The sequence below is a fragment of the Penicillium bovifimosum genome (assembly GCF_028826915.1).
Source record: "Penicillium bovifimosum strain IBT 22155 chromosome Unknown utg000006l_segment0_segment0, whole genome shotgun sequence".
Lineage (NCBI taxonomy): Eukaryota > Fungi > Ascomycota > Eurotiomycetes > Eurotiales > Aspergillaceae > Penicillium > Penicillium bovifimosum.
In genome coordinates, this window is record NW_026622715.1 from 2,579,591 (window position 1) to 2,604,476 (window position 24,886).

Consider the following 24,886-nt stretch of genomic DNA (forward strand, 5'->3'; position numbering starts at 1 on the left):
TGACAACGACAGTATATCCCTGTAATGGTCCTCAGGCGCATTTTCCCAAATATCACGCGCTCGTCAAAGAGATACTCTACAATGGCTACCAAACAACCTGCTTTGGACTTCTTGTCCTTTGTCAACGCTGCTCCTACCCGTATGTGGTCCCGATCCCATGACGTGGAATGTCGCTGATCTGTCTTATCTCTAGCCTTCCATGCCGTCCACAAAGCCAAAGAGCTTCTGGCCAAAGCTGGATTCCAAGAAATTAAGGTATGCTCTTACAAAATGTCTGAATCAATGAAATTGTGTCTCATCTATTCGTAGGAGAAAGACTCTTGGGCGTCGACCTGCCAACCGGGAGGCAAGTATTATCTGACTCGTAACACCACCACCCTTGTGGCTTTCGCAATTGGCAAGCAATGGCAGGTACGTAGTGACTTTGCATTGATCATAGTATCGATCTTGAACTAATCCGGAATACAGCCCGGCAATGCCATCTCTATGATCGGTGCCCACACTGATTCTCCAGTGCTGCGGGTCAAGCCCGTTAGCAAGAAAAGCGGGGAAGGTTTCGTACAGGTTGGTGTCGAGACCTACGGTGGAGGCATCTGGCACACTTGTTCGTGACCTCAATTACCCCTCCATGCTGTTCTTTCTAATTCCGTGTAGGGTTCGATCGTGATCTTGGTGTCGCAGGTCGGGTGATGACCCGTGCAAGCGATGGATCTATTGTCCAGAAGCTCGTCAAGATTGACCGTCCTAGTATGTTTTACGTTGACCCGATGGATGCGACATACTAACATATGCAGTTCTGCGTATCCCAACCCTGGCCATTCATCTCGAACGCAAGGAGGACTTTTCATTCAACAAGGAAACCCAGATGACCCCCATCGCTGGCCTTATTGCTGCTGAGCTTAACCGTACTGGGGAGACCAACACCACTGAGACAGAGACGGGTGCCGATCTCTCGCCATTGAAGTCTGTGACGGAGCGTCACCACTCTCACTTTGTCGAGCTCATTGCTGCGGAAGCTGGTGTTAAGCCTGCTGACATTCTGGACTTTGAGATGATCCTGTTCGACACCCACAAGGCCTGCCTTGGCGGCTTGCTGGAAGAGTTCATCTTCTCTCCTCGTCTCGATAACTTGAACAGCACTTTCTGCGCTACCATTGCTCTGATTGACTCTGTAGCCGACCAGTCAGCTCTCGATAATGAAGACGCAATCCGTCTGATCGCATTGTTCGATCACGAGGAGATTGGCAGCCGCACAGCACAGGGCGCGGACTCCAACATTCTCCCGTCAATCATCCGCCGTCTGTCTGTTCTGCCCTCGGCCACCTCCAAGGACTTCGACATTTCAACTGCATATGAGCAAACCTTGTCCACCTCCTTCCTCGTCTCTGCCGACATGGCTCACTCAGTCAACCCTAACTACGCGAACAAGTACGAGGCGGATCACAAGCCGGAGATGAACAAGGGTCCGGTCATCAAGATCAACGCAAACGCTCGCTATGCCACCAACTCTCCTGGTATTGTCCTTCTGGAGGAAGTTGCGCGCAAGACCTCCAAGGAGACTGGAGAGCACGTTCCTCTGCAGCTGTTTGTCGTGCGTAATGATTCCAGCTGTGGTAGCACCATTGGTCCTATGCTCTCTGCTGCGCTGGGCGCGCGGACCCTGGATCTAGGTAACCCACAGCTTAGCATGCACAGTATCCGCGAGACAGGTGGTACTTATGATGTTGCCCATGCCATTCGCCTCTTTACTGGCTTCTTCCAGCACTACTCAGAGCTGTCAAGGACCATCCTTGTGGACTAGACTATTTGAGAATCGAATCAATCGATATAGATTTAGCACAATTAATATAAATAAGCCGAGCTCAGGACAATAGTCACATCTCTTAAGTGATAAAATAGACCAATGAATGTTCCGAAATAAACATGTCGTAGGTACCTGCAGGCCAAGCACGTGGCCCCGGTCCAAAGAAACTCCGGCCACATCCCGGCTCTAACCTGTAGCCATAGTTTACCCCAGCTCTCACCAATCTAACGGGGAGTCTCAACCTCGACTCCTTCTATCTCGTTTTCTGGCTATCTCTAAGCCCTGATGATCCTCTATGACAGACGTCGATGTCTACCGGGATGCGGAGTACATCGCTGACGTGTCCGGCATATCCTATGACGATGCAGAACCCCCAAGGCCCGTTGGCACCCTCAGCAGTCAGAACGCGCGCGTGAAGAAGGTCCAATCGGCAGCGAAAGTCGTCTTAATTGATCGATTGCTGCACGACCTCGACATATTAATTTATTGTCAACTTTCCGCCTTGTATTACATGGAGTGAGCCTAACCCCTAACGCCCCCGCCTCTCGCGATAACGACAAGCTCCTAACGTCTGCCTTCTTGGTCTAGCTGCTCCATCATTCTATTCGCTCTTCGTGCCATCGTCGAATTGATCTTCTTCACGCCAAAGGCACCACCATTTGAGCCCACGCGCAGCCAGCCATACGTCGGCGCCATCCTCGTCAGTAACCTCATCTGCATCCTCTTCCATGCTTTCGTCATTCGTCCCGAAGCCGGCGAGGAAACTCGTGGTTATCTCCACGGAGGATTGTTCATCGACTTTATCGGGCAGGCTCCCGTCTCGACTTCCCGTCTTCTTGCGTTCGATCTTACCATTTTCATCATCGATGTCATCATGCTGGGCCTGATCATCGAGCGGGTGAAGACACAGGGGACACCCACGCCCACTCCAACCTCACCACCTACAAGTACAGCCGCCAATACAAGCCCCGAGACGGAGGCCGAGCTCCAGGACCATGATGCCGAGGAGCGCGGCGTTCAACGCCAAGCAACAGATGAAACGACACCTTCCGCCCGCGATAGTCCAGAGTCACCTAACAGCGGTAACCTCGATGACGAGGCCGAGGAAGAGCGCACAACGCTCTTGGCGGAGCCGGTCGATGTCGAGTCGAGCCGTGGCACACGGGGCGAGCACCCGATGGATACATTCGCTGCTGGCCAGGCCGTTATCGTCAGTATGGGCTTCTTCGGTACATTGCGTGACCAGTGGCGCCAATCAAATGCGCAGGCACAGCCAACTACGGGTTTCGTTCCGTCTCCAGAAACAGCGACGTTCCTACGTCAGCGCCTGGGTCTTCAGGTTGGGACTAATGGTCGCATTGAGCGAGTAAATCCATAATTCTTTGGCATAAACTGTTATATTACTATAAAGCATCCCATTAATGGACCCAGAACCAAGGTACAGATACTACACCTAAAGCACCAGTATCAATGGAACCACCGTAGACCCATACAATCACGCAGTAGGAGGCTTATCCTCCTCCCCAGCACCCCCCTTCTGCACCCTCCGATCAAGAATCTCATCAACAACACCAAGCTCAAGCGCCTCCTTAGCACCCATAAAGTAATCCCTCTCCATAAGCTTCTCAATCTCATCAAGCGACAACTTCTTCTTGCCAGTAAGATGTCGCTCATAGATCTGATTGAGCTGTTCGCGCACGCGCAGTATCTCCTTCGCATGAATCGCAATATCAGACGCCTGCCCGAAATAGCCGCCCGACGGCTGGTGGATCATGATCGACGAGTGCGGGAGACAGTAGCGCTTGCCGGCTTCACCGCCGGCAAGCAGCAAGGAGCCCATCGAGGCTGCTTGTCCGACGCAGATTGTGCTTACGGGTGCGGCGATGTAGGTCATTGTGTCGTATATTGCAAGGCCTGTGGAGTTTCTTGTTAGTATGGACACAGACAGACTACGGGGATGCTAGGGGGTGTCGTGGGGTTGTAACGTACCGGCAGTCACTGAGCCGCCGGGGGAATTGATGTAGAGGTGTATTGGTTTTGAGGGATTGTCGGCTTCGAGGAAGAGGAGTTGGGCGACTATCGATGCGGAGAGGGTGTCGTCGACTGCGCCGTTTAGGCAGATGATGCGTTCCTGTGGAGTTGGTGAGTATATTGCGCTGTGAGGGTATTATAATGGGTAGGTGTGTTGTACCTTCATTAACCGAGAGAAGATATCATCTGTAGCGCGTATAAGTTAGCAGGGTGAGGTTGCTTTCGGGCATATGCAAGCCTCAATGACAGATTTGATTGCGCAACATACAAGTGTGCCAGCCACCTCCCTGTTCGATGTGATCAGTGTTTGCGCAGACTATGCTAGGTCATATAGCCAGAATGTAAAACATACCACAGTCTCCGTCACGAATGGTGTTGGTGTCCAGCTCCGCGGGCGCTGCGCGGGTGCGGATCCTTGGTTTGAGAAGCATCGTACAAGACCGGCAATGGGTCGGACAAATGAGATTGGCGTGTGAAAGATAGATCGCCCTAACTGGCGGAGAGGAGCTTTAGGGGCCATTGTGAGAAGTATGCGTAAGCACTGTGAATGTTTGAAGTTGATGCAGTCGGGAGACGCTGGACGGTGAACCTTCTCATGCGATAAGGGAGACGCTAAGATAAGGAGCTTGCATTGCAGGAAGATGGCCACCAGCCTTGGTCTAACCCTAATGTCGCCCTTTTTGGAGTCTGAGATGGTCATTGAGGATCATCCTGTTTCTTCTTGATTGAAATGGCATCGGGCACTTTAAGCCATATCATGGCATATTCCAATTGCTGCCAATCAGCGACTGACACTGTAAACGACTTTGCCGCAAATAAGGGGCTCCGATTGGCTCCTGCGGGAACTCCGAAGTCATGTTTTCCGCTCTGAACTTCGCTCGACTTAACCCCAGCGTCTATAACTCGCACAGACAGAACAATGGAGTGCGTCAATGCACGTATACCATATACAAAATGGCGTCTTCATGCATTCCGCCAATTGCTAGCGACTTCCCGTCCCCTGACAGCGCAAGCAGCCAGTCGGGGTATCTCGACCGCGCGACAAAATGAATCAAACGAATCATCATCAGAAACGGAGGAGGATAACTCGGGTCCAAAACCTATACCTCCATCGCAGCGCCTTCCACAGTCCCCTCTGTTCAGACACCCACGTCACAGGGAGAAGACTCGCAAGAGACGCGCCACGACAGAGGAGGAAGCCAACCTGCGCAAGAACCCATGGGCAGTAATGTTGGCCTCGCCGCCACGTATGTGTACTATTACCGCCGCAAGACTTCCTTCCGATCTTCTGGGGACGTGGGGACTCGTTCGACAACCAGATGAAGAGAAGCTGTACATGATGCCTGTGGGTCTGCTGCGAGACTCGTCGCACGGCAAGAAGACCCAAATACCCGACTCATCACCGGAGGCAACTATCGCAGACCCACTTGGAAGCGCAAATACCCAGGTAGCTAGTCCGGAAGAGGATTCCCCGCTCCAACCGGTGGTCCCAGATTCCCAAGTCAACAGCGCCGGACGCGAGCTCTTGCTTCGCATCACGGAGCTCCTGCCGCTTCTTCGATGTATCACACCTCCGCTCGTCAGAAATCGCGGGACTGGTCGCTCGAAGAGAAACGCGATGTCGCGCTTGATACCGTTTCGCTGGAAACAACCTACAGGCCCCATTACGGCGCATGTAGAAAAGCAGATCTCTTGGTCAGAGGATATGCCGGATGTTGTACTATATGGTATGAGGAGCCGAGTGATTGAGAAGCTGGGTGCTGTTCTCGAGAAATATAAGCGTGTTGGAACTCCCAATGGGGTTTGGAGGGCTTTGGATCTGCCGGTCTACTCGGATGTTGCGCTGGAGGAGGTTCTCGGAAGTCTGGATTCGTTTGAGCGTATGGAGGGCGGTGCAGTCCTCTTGCTTGGCTCGGAGCTGTCTGTGGCTGCTGGCGATGTGTCGAACTCGAAGGTGGCTTTGGAATCGGTGGCTCTCACGCAAACTGGATCGAAGGTTCCTGTTTTTGATCTGTCGGTGCTGTTTTCCGAGTCTGATTTGGAGAAGCTCCGTGAGAGCCATGGTCAACTCCAGCACAAAGCATTGTTCTTCAGGCCTGAGGATCAAATCGGCATCGAGGCTATGGTAGCCCTCTGGAAGCTCAAACGACTTCTTGCTGCAGGCGATATTTCGACATGAAATCACTATGCAGCTGAAAATAACGTGAGGTGCTGAATATCACATTGGACCTCCAAGCATATGTCACGAAAAATGTTCAGAACTAGAAAGTTGCAGCAGTAAGCCTGTGCTACTAAGCTGCTCTCTATATAGAACTACCAAGACGTTGGTGAAGCTACATGAGCGTCTCCCAATCCACTGATGAGATTCAAGGTTCTCCTTGGTGATTTAGCTGTCACGATTTATATCGCCAAGATCACAACTCCACAAGCAGTCCTCGATTAAGACCATGGCCTGAGACGTTGGTTTTCGTATGATGGCGCTGCCTGTCCGCGTCCCGTGGGTCGCCTCGGCATCTAAAGATAGACTTTCGGATAGGTTCCACTATCTTGGGAAGAATGCTTCTTCCGTCCCGAAGTACTTAGCGTGCTCCCATCGGCTATTAAACGTTTGAACGCCGAATACAACTTCAATCGCAGTATCTCTTCTTCCTATACGTTATCTGTGCCTCTTAAAATGTCTGAATGGGTTACCGCTGCTATGGACTCGCTCAACTTCTTGGGTACAGTTCACTTCAAACCTGAAACCGACATCCCAGACCTAACTGGCAAGGTCATTCTAGTCACAGGCGGTAAGCTAAGCCCGAATTTAACGGCATATTCCTCCATCTAATCCTATGCGCTCTGGCAGGCAATGCTGGACTCGGTAAAGAAACCGTCCTACAGCTGGCCAAGCACAATCCTACTAAGATATTCCTTGCTGCACGCTCGGAATCAAAGGCAGCGGAAGCCATCAAGGATGTGAAATTGTCCGTCTCTAATGATGTCGACATTAGTTGGCTTCCATTGGATTTGATGTCGGGTTCATCAATCAAAAATGCGGCGGAGCAATTCAAAGAGCTGTCATCCCGTCTCGATATCCTAATTCTCAACGCCGGGGTCATGGCTCTGCCTCCGGGCGAAACGGAAATAGGACACGAAATTCAGATTGGCACAAATCACACCGGACATTTCCATCTCACCAAGTTGCTGCTACCAACACTGCTCAAAACTGCCGAAGAGCCCGGCTCGGATGTCCGCGCCGTGTCGCTGGCATCCGTGGGACATATATTTTCACCGCCATTTGAGACAATCTTAGACCAGCAGAAGCTGAAGAAGGTCGGCACCACCGCTCGGTATGGAGCATCGAAGGCTTCAAATATCATGTTTGCTGCGGAACTTGCCAGGCGCTACCCTTCAATAACGTCGGTGGCAGTTCATCCTGGTATCATTCTGACAGATCTGTATGAGTCGTTGAGTTCTCGATCTCCAGTCGTCGCTCTGTACTCTAAGGTCTTGCGTGTGGCTGGCACGTCAATTGCCCAGGGTGCATGTAACACGTTGTGGGCTGCTGCTGGAGCTAAAAAGGACGAGCTGGTTAATGGAGCATATTATGTACCTGTTGGAATTTTGAAACGCCGGAATAAATGGTCGACTAGTGAAGACAAGGGGAAACGGCTGTGGGAGTGGACGGAGGCGGAGCTCATGAAGGCCAATTTGTGATTTATTCGGGAGGTATATTGTTGGTACATGGTGTACCTGACACAGGCTTGATCGGCGCGTTTGCTCGGGTCGGGATGGCTTTGAAGGTGATCGGTTCGGCATCCAGTGACTTCGGCTTCGGCTTGGGCTTGGCATTGTTTAGTTTATGTATTCTGCTTGGCGGTGGTTACCTCGGGCTCTCAGCATTCTCAGACGGAACATGATTCGCTGGGCCATTAAGTGCCTGCATCATTCACCCAATTCTCGGCAACCTCCAGACGCCAGCTGTAGTCGTCACGTTCAGTGTATGACTATGGGCTGCTAGGCCAAGTACTCACATCCTCATCACTAGCAGCAGTGATGGGGATTACGACCAGCTTATTATTGCGAGAAGACATGCTCGTCTTCCGCACTGGGAAGCCCAGGCCCCAGGTGAGTTCCGATGGGCTGGTGATATTTGTTCGATGGTGACGAGGTTGATAAAAAGAGAGCCAGGAGGGGTATGGTCGAAGATAAAGATCGGTGAATCGTGATCATGGCAGTATCGTTATCGGGCGATAAAGGCCTCGCCGCTTCCAAAATGGGAAAACCAAACATGAAGCACGTGTTCTCCATAGACTATAGTTCATCTTGTCAACAACTCTCCTCAGCTTTAGCTTCGACATACCACTGCTAGTCTGCTTTGCTCTCATTTTATCGACTTCGTCACCATCGAACAATCATCACCAGCCCATCGGAACTCACCTGGGGCCTGGGCTTCCCAGTGCGGAAGACGACTTAGACGAGCATGTCTTCTCGCAATAATAAGCTGGTCGTAATCCCCATCACTGCTGCTAGTGATGGGGATGTGAGTACTTGGCCTAGCAGCCCATACACTGAACGCGACGACCAGAACTGGCGGCAGAAGCTTGCCGAGAATTGGGTGAAAGATGCAGGCACTTATCAACAAGCTGAGTTGTCTCAGATGCTCAGATATAATAAGTCCGTCAGCCAGAACCAAGTTATCAAACTCATGTGAACTCACCACGCGGGGGGCGCTAGGTTTCAAAGTGCGAGGAGAGGATGGAGATGGAAAGACAAGACACAAAGGGCAACACAACAGCCGGACAGAGCATAAGCACTTGTGACCTGCTGTTTGCGTTTGCTTATTGTTATGCACATTGTTACGCGCACACACGCTGGGTTCCTGCGGCATATGCTCTGTCCGGCTGTTGTGTTGCCCTTTGTGTCTTGTCTTTCCATCTCCATCCTCTCCTCGCACTTTGAAACCTAGCGCCCCCCGCGTGGTGAGTTCACATGAGTTTGATAACTTGGTTCTGGCTGACGGACTTGCGAAATAGCAATCCTTATCTATTCGGGGATCCGAGTGGGAAGCCTTGAACTCGAGTATCACCTTCTTCCGCCATCTTATCACCATAGTCAAGGGAGCACTCGACAGCTGCTCGCAAGCCGTGTGCCACCCACAAAAAGAATGAAAGAAATGGGCTCAGCCTCGGAGCCAGTGGCAAGGACCGCTGTGCCGCCTCCATGTGAGTACTCATTACCCCAGTGGAACAAATCATACACTAACAAGCCCCCGAGCCGACAATACGCGCCAACCCGCCGACGCCGAAGTCCCAGATTTCTGGCGACCGTATGTCGTGAAATTGCTAGAGAATGGCCAAATTGACGAATATGCTGAGGAACCGGTCAGTTTCGACAGCATTCTGGCTCACAAATGGATTACTCGTTACGATGTGAAACCGAGCATTGATCCTGCCTACGTCCCGCGATGTGGTGAGCTTGTTCTCTGGATCTGGGACGGTCTTGAAGACGGTAGTCTGACGCTCAATCCCGTGACTGGCCGTCATGAAATCCTTGGCAATGACCACCTTTGGCATGGTTTGCCTTGTTGGCGTGCAGGTGTAGTGACCGAAATGCCTCTAAAAGACACGTACATGAGAGACATTACGGAAACACCCGACGACCCACACGGTCTGATTTACTCTTGGTTCCGCGTGGAGGCTCTACCACACCCTCTGGGCGATGACAAGACCTATTCGAAGCAGTACAACTACGTTCCCCTGCGGAATATCAGGCCTTTCAACGCCTGGAAAATCTTTCTCAAGGACCAGAACTGGGACAAATCGCACCCATCTATTTTAAACGCCATGAACGTGATATCCTCCTGGAGCGTGGTGCGAAAATACCACATAGTCGGCAAAGACAGAAATTGCAGTATCCACTGCAAGGCCATCTTCATCGGTAGCGAACTCCTCGCCGTCTCGGACACCATCCGTCTGAAACCAGAGGGCTTCGAATACCCGGATCTTGAAGAAGGCCCAGTCCCAAAGATAACCGATGTGATGGTGATCACAAACATACTCTTCCAGCTCATAGACTGCGTAGACAACGACCCCTTACTGCTAGCCGAACATAGGGGAGTCCTGATCTCCGGCCGGGTATATACCACCGACCCCTCGCGCGTGCGCAAGTCCTACTCATGCCTATTCCACGACCCCACAGCCGACGAGAACCCCCGACCGCTCACACCCAACGAGGTATTCACCGCCTTCCGCCAACCCAGTATGTACCACTACGGCCCCTGGTACAAGATGGCCAATGGCGAGGAGTGCAATGTCGCCCTGGACGCCGTCATCGGCCGTTATTACGAGGCTCCCGCCGCATATCTGATGTTCGGCACGCACAGTCTAGAGTACGATCTCCTCGGCGTCACGGGGGGCCGCAAATGGTCCTCGCAGGACGACGTTCGCATCCCAGATGGCATGACATGGTTCCAGGGCAAGTGTCGTGCTGAAACACTTGGTGTGACCGAGCTCCTCGGTGTCGAGTGCGGGCCTTCAGCTCCGCAGGGCGATGAAAACGGGCAGACTATCGTAAGTACGGCGCGCGAGTCGCTCCACCGTCAGGATCAGATTCATGCGTCCGAGACTCCCGCGACGGCTACTCTTGCATAGATCGCTTTCTGTTATCATGTATGATTTGATGTCGGTCTTCATGTCGGTTTTGATTCTTTCTGTTTGATGATTCTGTATGATTTGTCCGGTGCTTTTTTCGTTTCCCTTTCAGCGGCATAGCCATGATACCCGGGGTGTTTACGGGGGGGGGGGGGGGTGCTGCTAAGGTCTGTTCATGGTTCTGTTCGAGAACCTGTATGTAGTCACAATGAAACATTATTATCATTATTCTTAGCTATGTATCTGCTGATCCTGTTACCTGTAAGCGAGATTGATGCCCCAGCATGACGGGACTGGCTCTATTCATGCTGGTTGGAGTCCTCAACGCCTGAACCACAGAGCATACAACGAGGACATGTTATTCTAGTCAATCTCCATGGGGCATGGATAATCATCTCGAAAGATACTGAGCCACTTGCAATACTGTAATACATCTGCTACAAACACACAGGAGGAGAGCTACAATCCAGAACGTCAACATCTGTCTGACTCTTTACGCTAAGCCTAGTTAGTGTAGTCTGCCCAAAAGCTCAAATCAATTTTGTCTGTTGAAACTGGGGAAATGAAAGCTAGGTTCGCTCCGATGCCGGATACCATGCAACGAGCCCTATTTCCTATATTATTCGAGGTTTTTGTACGCCCCAGAGCTGGAAAGGTGCGTAGGTAAAAATTCGGATGTCAACATTCTTCCTCGGCCCGAGTATATTTTTAGTGTCCGATCGGATCTTATTTCCAGGCCGTTGGACCTATCAAATGCTCGGGTCGGTGTGGCTTTAAAGGTGGTCGGTTCGGCATCCGGCAGTGACTTCGGCTTGGGCTTGGCATTGTATAGTTTAGTCTGCTTGGCGATGGTTAGTACCTCAGCATGCTCAGACGGTATATGGTTCGCTGGGTCATTAAGTGCCCACATCTTTCATCCAACTTTTCGCAAGCTTACGACGCCAGATTTGATCGTCGCGTGGTTTGTATCGGCTGCTAGGCCAAGTGCTCATATCCCCATCACTAGCAGCAGTGATGGGGATCACGACCAGGTTATTCCTGGAAGACGGCATGCTCGTCTTCCCGACTCGCAAGTTCAGATGAATTCTGATGTGTTCGATGGTGATGATAGAACAGCCAACCGGAAAGTTCTGAAGTGCAAAGGCCGAGATTTGAGGAAAAGAGAGCAAAGCAGTGAGCGGTATGTACGAAGCGACAGATCCGTGATCATGCGGCAATGCCAGTATCGTTATCGTTATCGATAAAGGCCTCCACGATTGGAAAACCAAATATGAAGCACGTGTTCTTCATAGTTCATCTTGACAACAACTCTCCTCTTGACTTTCGACATACCACTCACTGCTTTGCCTCCTTCCAACTTCTCGTCGATTGTCGATCTTTGACATCATGCCGTCTTCCGGGATTACCCCGGTTATGATCCCCATCACTGCTGCTGGTGAGGGGGATATGAGCACTTGGCCTAGCAGCCGACACTCTGAACGTGACGACCGAAGCTGGCGTCGTACGCATGCCAAGAACTGGCGCGGAGATGGAGGCGCGCATGAAGAAGGTTAGTTGTCTCAGATGCTCTGGTATAATAAGTTACTGACCCTGTTCTTGTGGTGCAGCGCTTCTTCTGCGCTTTGCATTTGGGGCACGCCATCTCGGTGTCGGTCACTGCGTGTTTGGTCAGCTGTGATGATTGCGTGGTGGACAAAGAAGACGTGATGGATAGGGGAGATTTACTCATGGCGGTTGTGATGAGAGATCTCTTAAACAGTTTTGAAAACGGGTCGTCGCGACGGCGTAATGAAAACGTTGAAAGTGTGGGTGAGAGACTTCCTTTGTTTGTCGAGGTCGTCGTATATCACGTCGTCGACGCTTGCTCAACTTCTTCCTCTTTTGATCTCTCTCACCCACACTTGCAACGTTGTTTTCAATACGTGCTACCCATTACGCCGTCGCGACGACCCGTTTTCAAAACTCTTTAAGAGATCTCTCATCACAACCGCCATGAGTAAATCTCCCCTATCCATCACGTCTTCTTTGTCCACCACGCAATCATCACGACTAACCAAACACGCATCAACAGTGACCGACACCGAGATGGCGTGCCCGAAATGCAAAGCGCAGAAGAAGCGCTGTACCCACCTCAACGACGTAATGAAAACGTTGGAAGTGTGGATGAGAGAGAGCAAAAGAGGAAGAAGTTGAGCAAGCGTCGACGACGTTATATACGACGACCTCGACAATCAAAGGAAGTCATGAGACTAGGCAATGCTCTCACACTCAGAAATTGCATCCTTCACACAATATAAAGAGAAGTCATAAGACTAGGCACTGCTCTCACATTGCTCTCACACTCAGAAACTGCATCCCTCACACAATAGCCAGCAATCAGTTACGATTCGTTACGAAACTGTGACCAGATTCAGGAGCAGCGATAGAACAATGTTCTTTCCAGACTATTGTGTACAAATTATGCCATTCAGCATCCTCATCACAGCTACCTCCCGTTAACTTCCAACTCCATCTCTTGCCATCTTCCTGATCGGCAAAGTGTAGACGTTCAACCTCTGCCGGCCTTATAAGAAGCACACGGAAGTTTGCTCTGGAAACTGGATCATCAAGATCTGTAACCTTTTTACCTAGGCCAAGACCAGGTTCGCTGGATACCGTGACCCTAGGTTATCCTAGAGGGGATTTCGAAACGAGCCTAGTAACCACTTAGCATGAGCCTGGAATGACAGACAGACGGGCTTTTTCTGGGTATATCTTGCAACATCTCCAACGGAGCAAATACAGACATGAGAGAGCCGAGATTATGGAGAACACATATCTCTCGCAACAGGGGAATGGTGCAGAGTACTTTGTGACAGCGTTCTCGGGGGTCCATCCCTCCACGTCTTGTCCACTACCACTCTTCACTCTCAATGACTCTCAGTATCTCAGCTGTGGATGCTTCTTCTTGCGGTTAATTTCCCGCTTTGGGTCTCCAATAGCATATGCTATGCCCTTGGTGCGCCACTGAGTCATAAGGTCCTTCAGCCAGAATACAGCTTCAAAAACCTTCAATAGTGGTGAAGCACGGCATATCACTCTCGAAGACTGGTGGACTACCACCACCCTTCACCTGCTGGTCCATAGCTTCCTGGCCCTTGGGGTGGAGATCAAGTTCTGGGAAGAATCCACGTCAGCCGCAAGTTCTTTGTCGCGACTGTAAACTCCCATTCGGGTGTTTGCTTTAGATGAGAGGCAAGCAGGTGACGCCATGGAGCAGGCTCGGAGCTCCCTGATGGCTTACTCATTGTCAGACTCAGGACGCTCCTGTAGAAAGATGGTGCTAGACTAGAAGGCTGGATCGTAGGCCTTGCAGTGACTGCCTTGACTAGGATCAGGCGGTGTAGGGGCCGTAGGGCTATCCGCAGAGAGTGCTCGTAGGGACTGGGGAGTCAGGGACAGAAGCTGGCACCATATGGATAATGGCTGTGGCTCAGCTCGCAGTGCAGTGGGTCCGATCGATGCGGGTGGCTGATGAAAGCTTTCGTTTCATGGTACCTCGACTGTCAGACTACCCAAATTCCACGGGTATCGTCGGCACGTCCTACACAATGTGCACAGTAAGCATACGACGGGTCACGGGTGACCGATCGCGCTGGAGCCAGTTCCTCTCTGTTGCTTCTCTGTTAAGGCTGCTGACTCTTCCGCACATGTGCAAATCAGTCTTCATTGAGGTATCTGTCTTGCAAATATTCATCTGTATCAAAGTACCGATTGGACGTATGGTCATGATATGGATGTTCAAAATCGGGCTCCAATGCATCCCTCATCACACCAACTCCAAATTGGACTTCCCAGGGACGAGGCTCCCTAAAGGGATTTTCTCCTTCACCGTAGATGAAATCCTCTACCTCCTTTTCAATCCATATACCGTGTCCATATGTAGGGCCGGTGTCCGCGAGTGGCACGCCGATCGTAATCTTGGGTCTTGATCCCGCATCCCGGTCTCCCCACAGCGTGCTCTCCGACACCATTCGCTTGATTTCTTCCAGCATACTATACCAGTCTCCATTGCCGCGAAGGAAATACAGCATACTGAGCTCAATGGAGCGAACGGATTTTGGTAACGTCTTGAGGAAAGAGACACAGTTATCCTGTGAGATAACAAAGCCGGAGAGTTCGAAATGGCGCAGTTTCGACCATTGTTCCACAGGCACAATTCCCTGTAATGGGGGAGGTTCTCCGTCAGGGTAGAGCTCATCATCAAATGTTGCATGCAGCCTGAACTCTTCCATTTCTTTTGCTTCACCGAGCGCCCGGCGCAGACGTCCATTAAGCAGAGATCGCCAGCATGCTTCGAGGTCTTCCTCACGCTTACCACCGAGAAGCAAGGCAATATCCAGACGGCGGAAGCCCGGCTTCTTAAGCACGGTAGCGAAATGATTGTACTCTTCGCAGGGCTCGTCGAAGATTGTGCAGTTGATCCCCGTGGGGATAGAGTTAGAAGTCATCACCAGCTCAGAAACAGAGTTGGGTTCGTTGGCGAGGACACGCATTGCCGTGCGGAACCCGCGGTACCGATCTCTAAGTTCTGGGTATTGATTCCACGTATATGGAGTAGCGGGCTCGAAAGTGGCTCTAGGGTACAGCCAACCACGAGGAATGGGGTAATTAAAGCCTTTCGGGAAAGCACGAATCATAGGGGTCGGGTAAAGCGGGGTGATGAGGTTGCCGTGGGCTGCAGGTGTGATGGTAACTCCCTTCAGGGCAGGAAACCGCTTAACGCCAAACGCGAACGCTTCCAAATCACTCCGACCGGCAAGAACATCCTTCTGTTGATGCAGCAACTGCTGATAATGTTGCCAGGCCTCCCTCAGGGAAGGCTGAGCGAACACCTGTTACCTGCGCGCGATATGGTCAGGCCTATCCACATCACGACGTTCCCGGCATTTTAGAACGCAAAAGTTTTCCCCACAAGCCTTTTCGAACCATCGAGGACATCCAGGACCATCACCCTCTTCAGATTCATCCTCTCCAGACCCATCCTCTTCAGACTCATGGCGCCCGGTAATCACCTCTCAGTATTGAGTGTGGTATCCCGCAGCCCATTCTCTGTCATTCTCGGGTTCATCCTCGTCCGAGAGCAATTCATGTCCCTCATTAGTAGTCCCAACTATTCGGGCTGGACCCCGACACAAGCGCGCCTCATCCCAGATAATCTCGTTGATCTGATGGCGGAACGTGTCGTGTGATGCAATGTTGCGGAAGACCTCAATGTTGAGGGGGTTGGCGGATAAGAAAACACGATTGAGTCGAAGAAACACTGCATTGTTGAATTGCTTACATGTCAGACGCAAAGATTTGATGTCGGCATTGGATAGATATGACTCAATGCAGCCCCAGAGCTCCCCGGGGAGCGCGGGGGGGGGGGGGGCTGGTATAAGCCATAGTGATATTGTCGAGTTGAACTCGAGAGTTGAGAGTTGAGACTGCTTTCCTTTCTTAGCCAGTGCTTACACCGCCTATATTCTGCCACCCCGGTTTCCTAAACGGGAAATCTATTTTCCTATCCCCATGTTCAGTTATATTTAGAAAATTGCTTGAATCAGATATCCCCAGTAAAGTGGTCGACTGGGGAAGTCGCCAGGTCGCCGCAAACCTGACCTCGCGACCTCTCGAGTTCGAAACCGACATGCGAGACAAAAATACACGTCCTGGTGAAGACATGTCTCCTGGCTCCGGGGTTGAGAATCTCGTGATCTCCCCCTTCTCTCAATTCTCCTTGAGACCTCAATCTTATAACCTTCCGACCACCTTCTCCTTATCCTTCTCCTTATGTCTCTCTTTCTCATTCTCACCCTGGGGACACTTATCCATCTCCTGCTCGCTCTCTCCGTTCTTTAATCTTTTGTCTGAGTCTCCCCCATGCTCCTCCCACTTGTGAGGCAAGACTGTTCTCTCCCATAACAGTCCGAGGGGTAATTGATTTCATTGACCTCCCCTATTAGGAGAAATGTTCTGCCGTGTATTTTTACATGCGAGCCAGATGTGTAACGCCGTTATTTTACATCACGGTCCCTTATGGTGCAGTAGTGCCAACTATGCCAGGAGGTCTAGTGTATGGTCGTTGTCGCTTTCTAATCCCTACATTTCAATTTTCTTTTACATGTTTCGATTTTTGTAGGTATGCTTTTAGTAGATTGATACTCACCCCCCCTCGTGCAGCATGACCAGTCTAGAATCACCTACAGGTAGTCGGAATGCTCATACCTGACATGTTTGCTGTGTTGCTTACTCTGTTGAATGATTTGCTTCCTGATTCCTCCTTCAAAGAATATCATCGATGATGGACTACCTAGCAAACAACCTGTTTGCTAGTCACCTTTGCATCATTTGCAGAAGTGGGAGTCTATATCAAGCTATCCGTCTCCTACTTCTCCTCCTCCTTCTTCAACTTCTCTCAGGATGCTCATTCAAATGGACATCATTATTATAAGGTTCTTCATGCACATCTCTTCCTCCTTCTTTCCCTTCTTTAGATCTTCAAAATACTCCTGCGCTTCGGGGGTTATCTGCCGCATCCCACGATGACTGAAACCAACCTACTTATATATAAACCTAGCTCTTCGTCTCTTGCTTCCAGTCTTGCTCCTTCCTCTTCTCTCTCCAAAACTCTCATTCGAGGCCACTCTGTCCATTTGACGGGGGGCTTGGTGGAAGCAAACTTGATTGACGGTCTTCACGCAGACTTGTCATGACGAACGAGTTGAGTGGTTGCCAGAACAGCGACAAGGTCCAGACCCCAACACATCATGCGACAGTTCCCGATCTCGGGTCATCATTATGGAATAAATTCGTCGCGAAGTTATATACGCACAATCACAGTCAATGACATCTTTGTTTCTTTATCTCTTATTCGTTGATTCATCAGTGTCATTCAAACTCGTGAAACCGAACAATCACTTACCTCCTCGGCTCTTATAAACTTATTCATCAATGGCCGTGTTATAAACTCATCACCGTCATTTCAACGGCACGGAGCTCGCTGCATATACGGTGGCCACTTCGACTGTGCCCCTCAATGGCACAAATCCCTACTTATACTGGGCTCGGAGACTACAAGCGGCCGGGATATCAATCGACAACGAAAGCCAGCACATAGTGGAAGCCTGTTCAGATTGCCGGGATCCACTCAAACGGCGCTCAAGACGGCCAAGGCTTCCCTTTCATCGTCGTCGTATATAAAGTCATCGACGCTTGCTCAACCTTTTCCACTTTTGCTCTCTCTCTCTCTCTCAGTCAACGCCCATCCTTGCAACGATTTCAATACGTGCAAATGCATGGGCGAATTTGACAAGCGAGTATAGAAGTCCAGGTCAAACCTGAGAACCCTCTTCACAGGTTGCATTGCCTGTGACGCATGGCAAGGTTTGGAGGAAGGAATTCGCTGGAATAAGTCTTGTGACTTGAGGGGAACGAGTGTGCAGGACTGGCATAAAGGGTTCTCTCACAACTGTTCTTCTTCTTCTTCTTCTTCTTTTTCTCCTCTAGTTCTGTCTTTCGTTAGCGCACAGGCTACGGGAATCTCAGCTTACTTTTCCTACTGGCCGTCACATTGCCGGGATCACACAGACATGGCACATCAGACGAGTGCAGTCGTTGCAAAAACAGCACATGTCCCCCGAGTGTTGGAAGCGCGACAAAGCAACCTTTGGTTTGAGAACCCCACGTCGTCCAAGCTCCAACCTCGCGCAGCTCAGTCACAAAGCACTAGCCCCCGCGCTACCACCTATACCAACGTCACATGCTCAGCCACCGGAGCCCGTCTCATTTGCGTCCTGGGTACGAGGCAGCCCATGGAGATCGGTCTTAATGGCATTGACCTCATACTGGCCTCTCCTTGTTGGACAAGACAAACACTCTACAGAAAAGTGTCCATACACCAGCCATAGTATGCCCTTTGGTGCTGTGGTCAGAGCGCATACCACCCCAACCGAAGAGAGGGCAATTATCTCATACTTCCAGAAAGCACTCGGCTGGCATTACCTTCGCTGGTATCATCATAGAGGCCCGTCAAGGACAGCGACAAGATTCAATATCAGACATAGGCTGCAACGGGCGGCGGTGACATGGTGCGAAGCAAACCTGAGGATTCCAGGCTTTCGATGACTGCACCTCTGACCTTGGACCTTTGCGACAGAACCTATTTGCTTCCCTCGCCTGTAACCCACCGCCCTCCAACCTTGACGGTCCCTACTCTGCTGCCGCTGTCTGTTACTCCGTGCCTTGAATGAAGTCAGCTTGACTTATTGGAATTGGATTTCCTTGCGATTGTAACGGTTAACGAGTACCTGAGGCCAGGCAAGCGAAGCAGACAGGGTCACTTGAAAAGTAGAAGTAGAGACTGGAAGAAACGGCAACAAGGGAAGGAGCAGGGACACGAGGAAGAGTTTTGTTGATTGTTTACCTCCTGTTCTTCTCTTTCCACGTCCGAATTCTGGACATACCTCTTTACCCGGGGGCAGGTTCGCCTTGGATTAACGCCTATCAGCCTGCCGCAGACGGACAGACGGAACGATCTAACGCAGTCATCGAGACGATGTTACGCCGCATGCTGTGCCAGCTTCCGGTGAAACGATATGGGAACACTTACTCCCTGATGTTGAACACTTCCTCATGACATCCATCAGATTTGTTAGTTGTTACCCTGTATGCAGTACGGGAATGAACGATCTTCTTTTTTGTTTCTTTCTCTTCACGAGCCAGCCATCGACCGTAACAGCGGTCAGCGATGACATCCAGTATGCGATCATCAATGCAAAGAAATCCAATTCAAACAAGTCAAGCTGACCTCGTTTCAAATCAAGACACGGAGCCACGGACCCGAAAGGCGAAAGCCTCAAAGGCAGAACTGCGAAGGTGTATGGATACAGGAGTAAAACAAAGCGCGTTCTAGTTTCCCTAGGATAAGCGCGTGTGGACATTTGAGGATTTTAGGCTATTCCTAATTTGTAAGCCAGCGGTGAGGCTCATTGACCAATAACATCGCGACTTCACAAAAGGATAAATCTTTAAAAGCGCGGGATCTTCGCATTTTTCCCTTCTTCCATTCTTCCTCATCCTTCCAAGTTTTATACTTAATGATGAAAGCCTAGTGTGTTATATATGAGACAGTCGCTTCTCTCTGAGACGTGCGGCTCTCTCTCTTCGGAGAGCTTAAGGGCTGTACGACTCAAGGGGAGGGTTTGTGAGATATGCGTTCGGCATACCAACCTTGTTTACTTGACGGACGCGATGAAGGCATCTCGGGCTGATCCCATCCCGGGGCCATCCACAAGACTTGGAGGTGTTACCATTAGCTTCGAGCTATGGTGACTCTAGCTAAATCCATGAAGCCAATGCCAGAGAAACTATGTCCCAGCTAAATTCATGAACTCGATGCCTAGCCGGACTCTGCCCTAGCTAAAATTCGTGAACGCGATGCCGCGGCTTATCCCGGGGGCCGGCGGGACCCAGCCCCTAGGGCCTAGACTAAATTTATGACCCGCCACATCCCCGCCTGCAGCCCGATTCACCATCTGATTAAATTCCCGAAGTACAATACCAATATTTCCCTGTCTCCGCAAACCCCCCATCCCGGGCCAGCCGTCACTGAAAATATGCGACACCCGTGGCTATTTGCGCTATACAGCCTTCTAAGCTTACCAACCGCCCTCTCCACAACCCCATCTAGCGCTACACCTCCAGTTAGAAACTCAAACCACATTTTCAATGTGATTCACGACTCAATGCGCCAGTGGGGATCATCCCTTCACCACAACGGCGTCTCCTTTTTCCTTGCCTCTGTTCCTGTCGGCACGTACTTGTACCACGGAACGCCCGAGGCAGTGCCTGTCAATGGGACGGAGTGGCTGGCGTTTGAGCCGGAGCATGCTTTGGTCTTTGCGCGGCCGCGGTGGGGGCCCGGGCCGCCGCCGGGTGTAGGGCGTCCAGGTCGGGGGAGAGGAGGAGGGAGTGGGCCATGGGGAGTTGCGGAGACGGGACGGGAAATATGATATCCTGTCCAGGCAGCCTGCGGTGGCATTCGATGGACGTGAAAATGAAAATGAAGATGAAGACAAGGGATACTTGCATACATACGCCGCAGGGAAAGATCTGCGCCTTTTGTATATCGATGGCATGTCAGCTGCGAAAACAGACAAGGGCACGCTCGATTCCCAGGATGCGGTTTTATTCAATGGGTTATTTGGTGACCAGCCCGGGTGGATGGGACTCGATGCCGAGCGCGCTAGATTGGCATGTGAAATAGCGGAGAATGAATGGCAGGGGAGGATTGATGGGTTGTTGCGCATGGAGGCTGGGTTTGAGATCATTTTGTGTGACTTTGAGCGAGATCTCGTTCCGGTGAGGATTACGCACGCGAAAGTGCCCCAGGTACCTCAGTCGTATATTGGGGGAGATGGTCGACGTGGACGTTCACCTCACGTCGAGTCTGTGAAGAGTCCCAATTCTTCGCGTTGGATGCGCGCTGTTGCGGCACGCTACCATGGGATCGGTGGAAACCGTGTGTCTTTGAATTTCGAACACTTCGTCACGGCCTTTTCGCACAATGTAGACCTCTTCCAACATAACGCAACTCTGCCTCGGCTCGCTTATCTCTCCGATGAAGAGCGGAACACCGTCCGGGGTGAGATAACCGGGATGATAATGACTCACCACTCAGCGGAAGTCAACCACGACTGGCAAATGATCACAGATATGATCGTTCAGCGGTACAGCAATGAGCTGGCGTATTTCAGCTCCGGTGACATCGACTCAATCGTGGATCTGCACTCCGAGATCGAGCGTGTTCTGTCTCCGTTCATTGACTACAGCGCCCGGGACGACGTATCTGAGATCGAGCGCTGTGCGACGCAGTTCTTGCCGGCCTGGCCAAGTGAGAACCGAAGTGTTGCAGCTCGCGCTGTTTGCAGTGTTGCGAGCAGAATCTGTTCTGATTTAGCGCTCGCAGCGAAAGAGCACGATCTCGATATGGCTGTTGCGGTTATACGGAAGCTTGTTCGACACCTTGATTGGACGACGTGGAAGGAATGTCGCGGATGTGCGGTGAATGAAATTTGCGTGGTGCCTATTTGGCCCATGGGGACAGTTCAGGATTATGAGACGCCGGAGTGTAGGGATGCTTCTGATCCTTATGGGAAAGATGGGGAGAGTTATTGGCACGCGCCACATTACTGAGTGATGTATGTAAATTATGATGCCTTCTTTGATACCTCATTTCATACTTTTATGCTGTACAGCGCGCCTTGATTGCTCCAACACGATTGACTTATATCAGAGGTGTAATATTCATGAAGGCTATAGATTATACTGCGGAACATGATAATGTCCGGGGACCCGACGGACGGGGAACCTATTTGGCCTTCTCACCCTTGATGAGGGAGCCGGCGGAAGTGCCCAGGCGATCGAGGCCTGCAACGGAGAAGAGGTCTTTGACAGCGCTGTTGACTTTGACGAGGGCAACAGAGTTCTTCTCGTCACCGGTGTTGAGAGCAATGAAGTTTGCACCGGGGGTAGAGGGAATCTGGGACTTGACCGCGCTGAGATCAGGAGCAAGAGCGATAATGTCGCCAATGGGGTCGAAGAGATGGGAAAGGTCCAGACGGCCAACGATAGAGTATAGGACATCGGTCAGGGCAACGAGGATATCTCCATCACCACCGCCAAGAAGAGGGACGTCCTTCAAGAGGCCCTTGGAATCGGTGACAGCGAGGTTCTTGTGGAGAGGGTCGTGAGACTTAGTTGTGCCGGTGGGGAGGGGCACAGCGGTGGTGGGGAGCACGGATGCCACGGCTGTGGGAACGCCAGTGGGCAAAGAGGTAGAGGTGCCCGCGGGCAGGGCCAGGGCCGTCGAGGCCAGGAGGGCCGCGCAGAAGGTGAAGGTCTTCATCTTTTCAATTAAGAGATTAAGTATGAACGGACGATATGAGCCGGTTTTCAAGGGGACTTGCTGTTAAAGAATGACGAGGAGAAAGTGTTGGGGCTCATCCCTCAGGGCATTGGTTTTTATACCACAGCTTTCGTCAGGGGATCAGCACTGATACTTGCCTCATCCCGTCCGTTGACGTCTTCGGGAGCACTCATGAACTAATAGGTAGCTTGCCAGAAGAAAGCCGCTCTTGTCGCCGACGTTCGTGATGAAGAATCGAGACCAGCAGTCTATCCGTCCGAATAGCTCGTAAGAACGACGATGATCTCCGCGAGGGAACCTTGACGCTGGCTGCAACCGTGCATATCTGTCCCAATTGGGTTGGTGTATTAAATAGTTCGGCGGGGCATCAATGTCAATTGTGATAGAATCTGTGTTTCGCGCGTCCAGAGGATTGCGAATCAAGCCGTGGTGATGGTATCATCGTGGGATCCAAGATTGTGTTGGACTAGTCTGATGACCTCAGGGGAATTGATAGGGGTTTACCACGGCGTCGGCTTGTTCCACTTCATTCGAAGCAAACAACCTGGCATTTAGTGCAGGATAGAAGATTCAATCCATTTCTCGATTCCAATGTGCAAACTGCACAACACCGGGCCACTATGTCCAGGTGAGCAACAAGAAGGCGCAAGTCCGATATTCAGACCCTGTAGGTACGGTGATCGCATCATAGCTCGATGCATCATCCTAGGCCTCTGATTGCACCACATTGCGTGCTCAGAAAACCTCGAACTATTCATCGTGAAATCCGTCCATGCTTTGGCCTCCAATTCAAGCCACATATACACCAGATTTTAGGCCGCCCGACATGGCTTTCCATTTCCGCTTTAGTGCTCACCCCTAGCCGCTTTTTGCTCACTGAGTAAAACTGAGCACGTCCCTGAGTATTACATAATCATTAAACTTGCTCACTGAGCATCGCCTGATCATTACATAAGCCGGATGAACCCGCTCACTGAGCGTGACCTGAGCACTCTGATTTGCTCACTGAGGGGCCTATCCCGCTCACTGAGCGTGACCTGAGTACTCTGACTTGCTCACTGAGCATCGCCTGATCATTACGTAAGCCGGGTGAACTCGCTCACTGAGCGTGACCTGAGCACTCTGATTTGCTCACTGAGGAGCCTGATCCCCCTCCCTGAGCGTGACCTGAGTACTCTGACTTGCTCACTGAGCATCGCCTGATCATTACATAAGCCGGATGAAGTCGCTCACTGAGCGTCGCCTGAGCAAAGTTGGAGCAGCTAAGTCAGCAGCTCACCTCAATAAAATGCACCACGCTAGCCCCATCCCAATGCAGTCGTTCACCCAGCACTCTTGAACGTTGTCCCCTTAACGAAAGGCTAGCGTCATCAATGTGGCGGTCGATCCTGGTTATTTCGCCTCTAGCTGGGAGGCAAATGCACAGTGGGGCCGCATTTGTTGGCATTACTATTCTGCGGCTATGCCACTATTCAACTCGTCAAGTCTCGCATTCACATCTCTACATAGTTGCGGGAAATATCCCACCCCCTATTTTTGGTTCTACAATATTGAGGAATATCTCAGAAAAGTCCAGTCAAATGGGTTTTAAATCCAATTTAGTGATTTATTGTGATTCTTTTTTCCTCTTGATTCCTAACGGACTATCGCTCTTGCTGCCGCCACTTGCTCCTAGGAACAAAGGAGTACGAATTCAGCTCTAGCGACCTGGACATTCGCAAAAATATTCTAGACCGGTCGTGCTACTGGATAATCTACCTGCCCATAACGGACTTTGCAGTCCCTCATTACCTGGTATTCTAACTAGCACTTAGAAAATCCCTCATCATAACTAAATGAAGCCTAATAGGTCTTCCTAGGAGCTCCCAGACCCTCCGTGCCACGACAATATGATTGGTGAGATGAGTATAGATCCTAGGAGCTCAAGTGCTGGTGCCCATTGGAATTTGCGGGGACTGTGGCCGCTAATGCTGAGAGTCAAAGTATATAAAAGAAACACTGATCCCTCCTAGAGTGAACATATCCAAGTCTCAAGCATTTCTCCTCAAAACTGCTCATAAGTTCAAGCGACCGTCGGCATTCCGGGGCCTGTCTCTTTCCAGCCCCTCAGCCAGAGCAAAAACCTAACTATTGTGCAGATTTTCTGATGCTGCAAAGGAAACCGCCGACCTGGTAGATATCCAATTATTCCATCCGATTAGAGTTGCAAAACCATTTCTTGCATATTACTGAGCTCTGGATCTGTTGTATATGGCCAAGACCTAATGGGAAGACGTAAGTGACTCACTATTCTACCAGGGGGAGCGCGAGAATTTTCAGGGGGCCCGTGGCTGACTGAATTTGGTAGCGTACAATCCATTGAGATTTGAGAGAGAACAGATCCTAGCTTGATCTTTCGGTCTGATTACACGTATTAAAGCCCACAGTACATGCACATGCTCTTTTTGTCATTTACCCAGACGCAAA

The 24,886-nt window shown here is 51.0% G+C and overlaps 14 protein-coding genes across 14 annotated transcripts; 8 read left to right on the top strand and 6 right to left on the bottom strand.

The window, feature by feature from the left end:
* Positions 1-81: 81 nt before the first annotated feature.
* Positions 82-1,801, top strand: N7515_008623 (M18 family aminopeptidase; the record flags this gene model as incomplete). Its single annotated transcript, XM_056669367.1, has 6 exons — positions 82-139; positions 194-255; positions 310-411; positions 469-604; positions 655-747; positions 795-1,801. 6 exons carry the CDS (start codon positions 82-84, stop codon positions 1,799-1,801), a joined length of 1,458 nt encoding a protein of 485 aa, XP_056519197.1.
* Positions 1,802-2,099: 298 nt separating this feature from the next.
* Positions 2,100-3,182, top strand: N7515_008624 (DSC4 family protein; the record flags this gene model as incomplete). The annotated part of the gene is made up of 2 exons (XM_056669368.1): positions 2,100-2,320; positions 2,393-3,182. 2 exons carry the CDS (start codon positions 2,100-2,102, stop codon positions 3,180-3,182), a joined length of 1,011 nt encoding a protein of 336 aa, XP_056519198.1.
* A 117-nt stretch (positions 3,183-3,299) lies between these two features.
* N7515_008625 (ATP-dependent Clp protease proteolytic subunit) lies at positions 3,300-4,355 on the bottom strand (the record flags this gene model as incomplete). Its single annotated transcript, XM_056669369.1, has 5 exons — positions 3,300-3,718; positions 3,794-3,935; positions 3,996-4,021; positions 4,104-4,122; positions 4,188-4,355. 5 exons carry the CDS (start codon positions 4,353-4,355, stop codon positions 3,300-3,302), a joined length of 774 nt encoding a protein of 257 aa, XP_056519199.1.
* A 399-nt stretch (positions 4,356-4,754) lies between these two features.
* Positions 4,755-6,014, top strand: N7515_008626 (uncharacterized protein; the record flags this gene model as incomplete). The annotated part of the gene is made up of 1 exon (XM_056669370.1): positions 4,755-6,014. The coding sequence occupies one exon, from the start codon at positions 4,755-4,757 to the stop codon at positions 6,012-6,014; it is 1,260 nt and encodes a 419-aa protein (XP_056519200.1).
* Positions 6,015-6,509: 495 nt separating this feature from the next.
* On the top strand, positions 6,510-7,534 carry N7515_008627 (uncharacterized protein; the record flags this gene model as incomplete). Its single annotated transcript, XM_056669371.1, has 2 exons — positions 6,510-6,624; positions 6,684-7,534. The coding sequence occupies 2 exons, from the start codon at positions 6,510-6,512 to the stop codon at positions 7,532-7,534; spliced, it is 966 nt and encodes a 321-aa protein (XP_056519201.1).
* Positions 7,535-8,300: 766 nt separating this feature from the next.
* On the top strand, positions 8,301-8,531 carry N7515_008628 (uncharacterized protein; the record flags this gene model as incomplete). Its single annotated transcript, XM_056669372.1, has 1 exon — positions 8,301-8,531. One exon carries the CDS (start codon positions 8,301-8,303, stop codon positions 8,529-8,531), a length of 231 nt encoding a protein of 76 aa, XP_056519202.1.
* A 453-nt stretch (positions 8,532-8,984) lies between these two features.
* Positions 8,985-10,470, top strand: N7515_008629 (Transcription-silencing protein Clr2; the record flags this gene model as incomplete). Its single annotated transcript, XM_056669373.1, has 2 exons — positions 8,985-9,042; positions 9,095-10,470. 2 exons carry the CDS (start codon positions 8,985-8,987, stop codon positions 10,468-10,470), a joined length of 1,434 nt encoding a protein of 477 aa, XP_056519203.1.
* Positions 10,471-11,856: 1,386 nt separating this feature from the next.
* On the top strand, positions 11,857-12,148 carry N7515_008630 (uncharacterized protein; the record flags this gene model as incomplete). The annotated part of the gene is made up of 2 exons (XM_056669374.1): positions 11,857-12,019; positions 12,078-12,148. The coding sequence occupies 2 exons, from the start codon at positions 11,857-11,859 to the stop codon at positions 12,146-12,148; spliced, it is 234 nt and encodes a 77-aa protein (XP_056519204.1).
* A 698-nt stretch (positions 12,149-12,846) lies between these two features.
* Positions 12,847-13,345, bottom strand: N7515_008631 (uncharacterized protein; the record flags this gene model as incomplete). The annotated part of the gene is made up of 2 exons (XM_056669375.1): positions 12,847-13,132; positions 13,206-13,345. 2 exons carry the CDS (start codon positions 13,343-13,345, stop codon positions 12,847-12,849), a joined length of 426 nt encoding a protein of 141 aa, XP_056519205.1.
* Positions 13,346-13,389: 44 nt separating this feature from the next.
* Positions 13,390-13,594, bottom strand: N7515_008632 (uncharacterized protein; the record flags this gene model as incomplete). The annotated part of the gene is given in 2 exon segments (XM_056669376.1): positions 13,390-13,508; positions 13,519-13,594. 2 exon segments carry the CDS (start codon positions 13,592-13,594, stop codon positions 13,390-13,392), a joined length of 195 nt encoding a protein of 64 aa, XP_056519206.1.
* A 25-nt stretch (positions 13,595-13,619) lies between these two features.
* N7515_008633 (FMN-binding split barrel-related protein) lies at positions 13,620-14,161 on the bottom strand (the record flags this gene model as incomplete). The annotated part of the gene is made up of 2 exons (XM_056669377.1): positions 13,620-13,893; positions 14,058-14,161. The coding sequence occupies 2 exons, from the start codon at positions 14,159-14,161 to the stop codon at positions 13,620-13,622; spliced, it is 378 nt and encodes a 125-aa protein (XP_056519207.1).
* Positions 14,162-14,168: 7 nt separating this feature from the next.
* N7515_008634 (uncharacterized protein) lies at positions 14,169-15,508 on the bottom strand (the record flags this gene model as incomplete). Its single annotated transcript, XM_056669378.1, has 2 exons — positions 14,169-15,344; positions 15,425-15,508. 2 exons carry the CDS (start codon positions 15,506-15,508, stop codon positions 14,169-14,171), a joined length of 1,260 nt encoding a protein of 419 aa, XP_056519208.1.
* A 4,633-nt stretch (positions 15,509-20,141) lies between these two features.
* On the top strand, positions 20,142-21,687 carry N7515_008635 (uncharacterized protein; the record flags this gene model as incomplete). The annotated part of the gene is made up of 2 exons (XM_056669379.1): positions 20,142-20,427; positions 20,465-21,687. Coding segments are annotated over 2 exons (1,509 nt in total), but the record flags the coding sequence as incomplete, so codon positions are not given.
* Positions 21,688-21,862: 175 nt separating this feature from the next.
* On the bottom strand, positions 21,863-22,399 carry N7515_008636 (uncharacterized protein; the record flags this gene model as incomplete). The annotated part of the gene is made up of 1 exon (XM_056669380.1): positions 21,863-22,399. One exon carries the CDS (start codon positions 22,397-22,399, stop codon positions 21,863-21,865), a length of 537 nt encoding a protein of 178 aa, XP_056519210.1.
* Between the last annotated feature and the right edge of the window lie 2,487 nt (positions 22,400-24,886).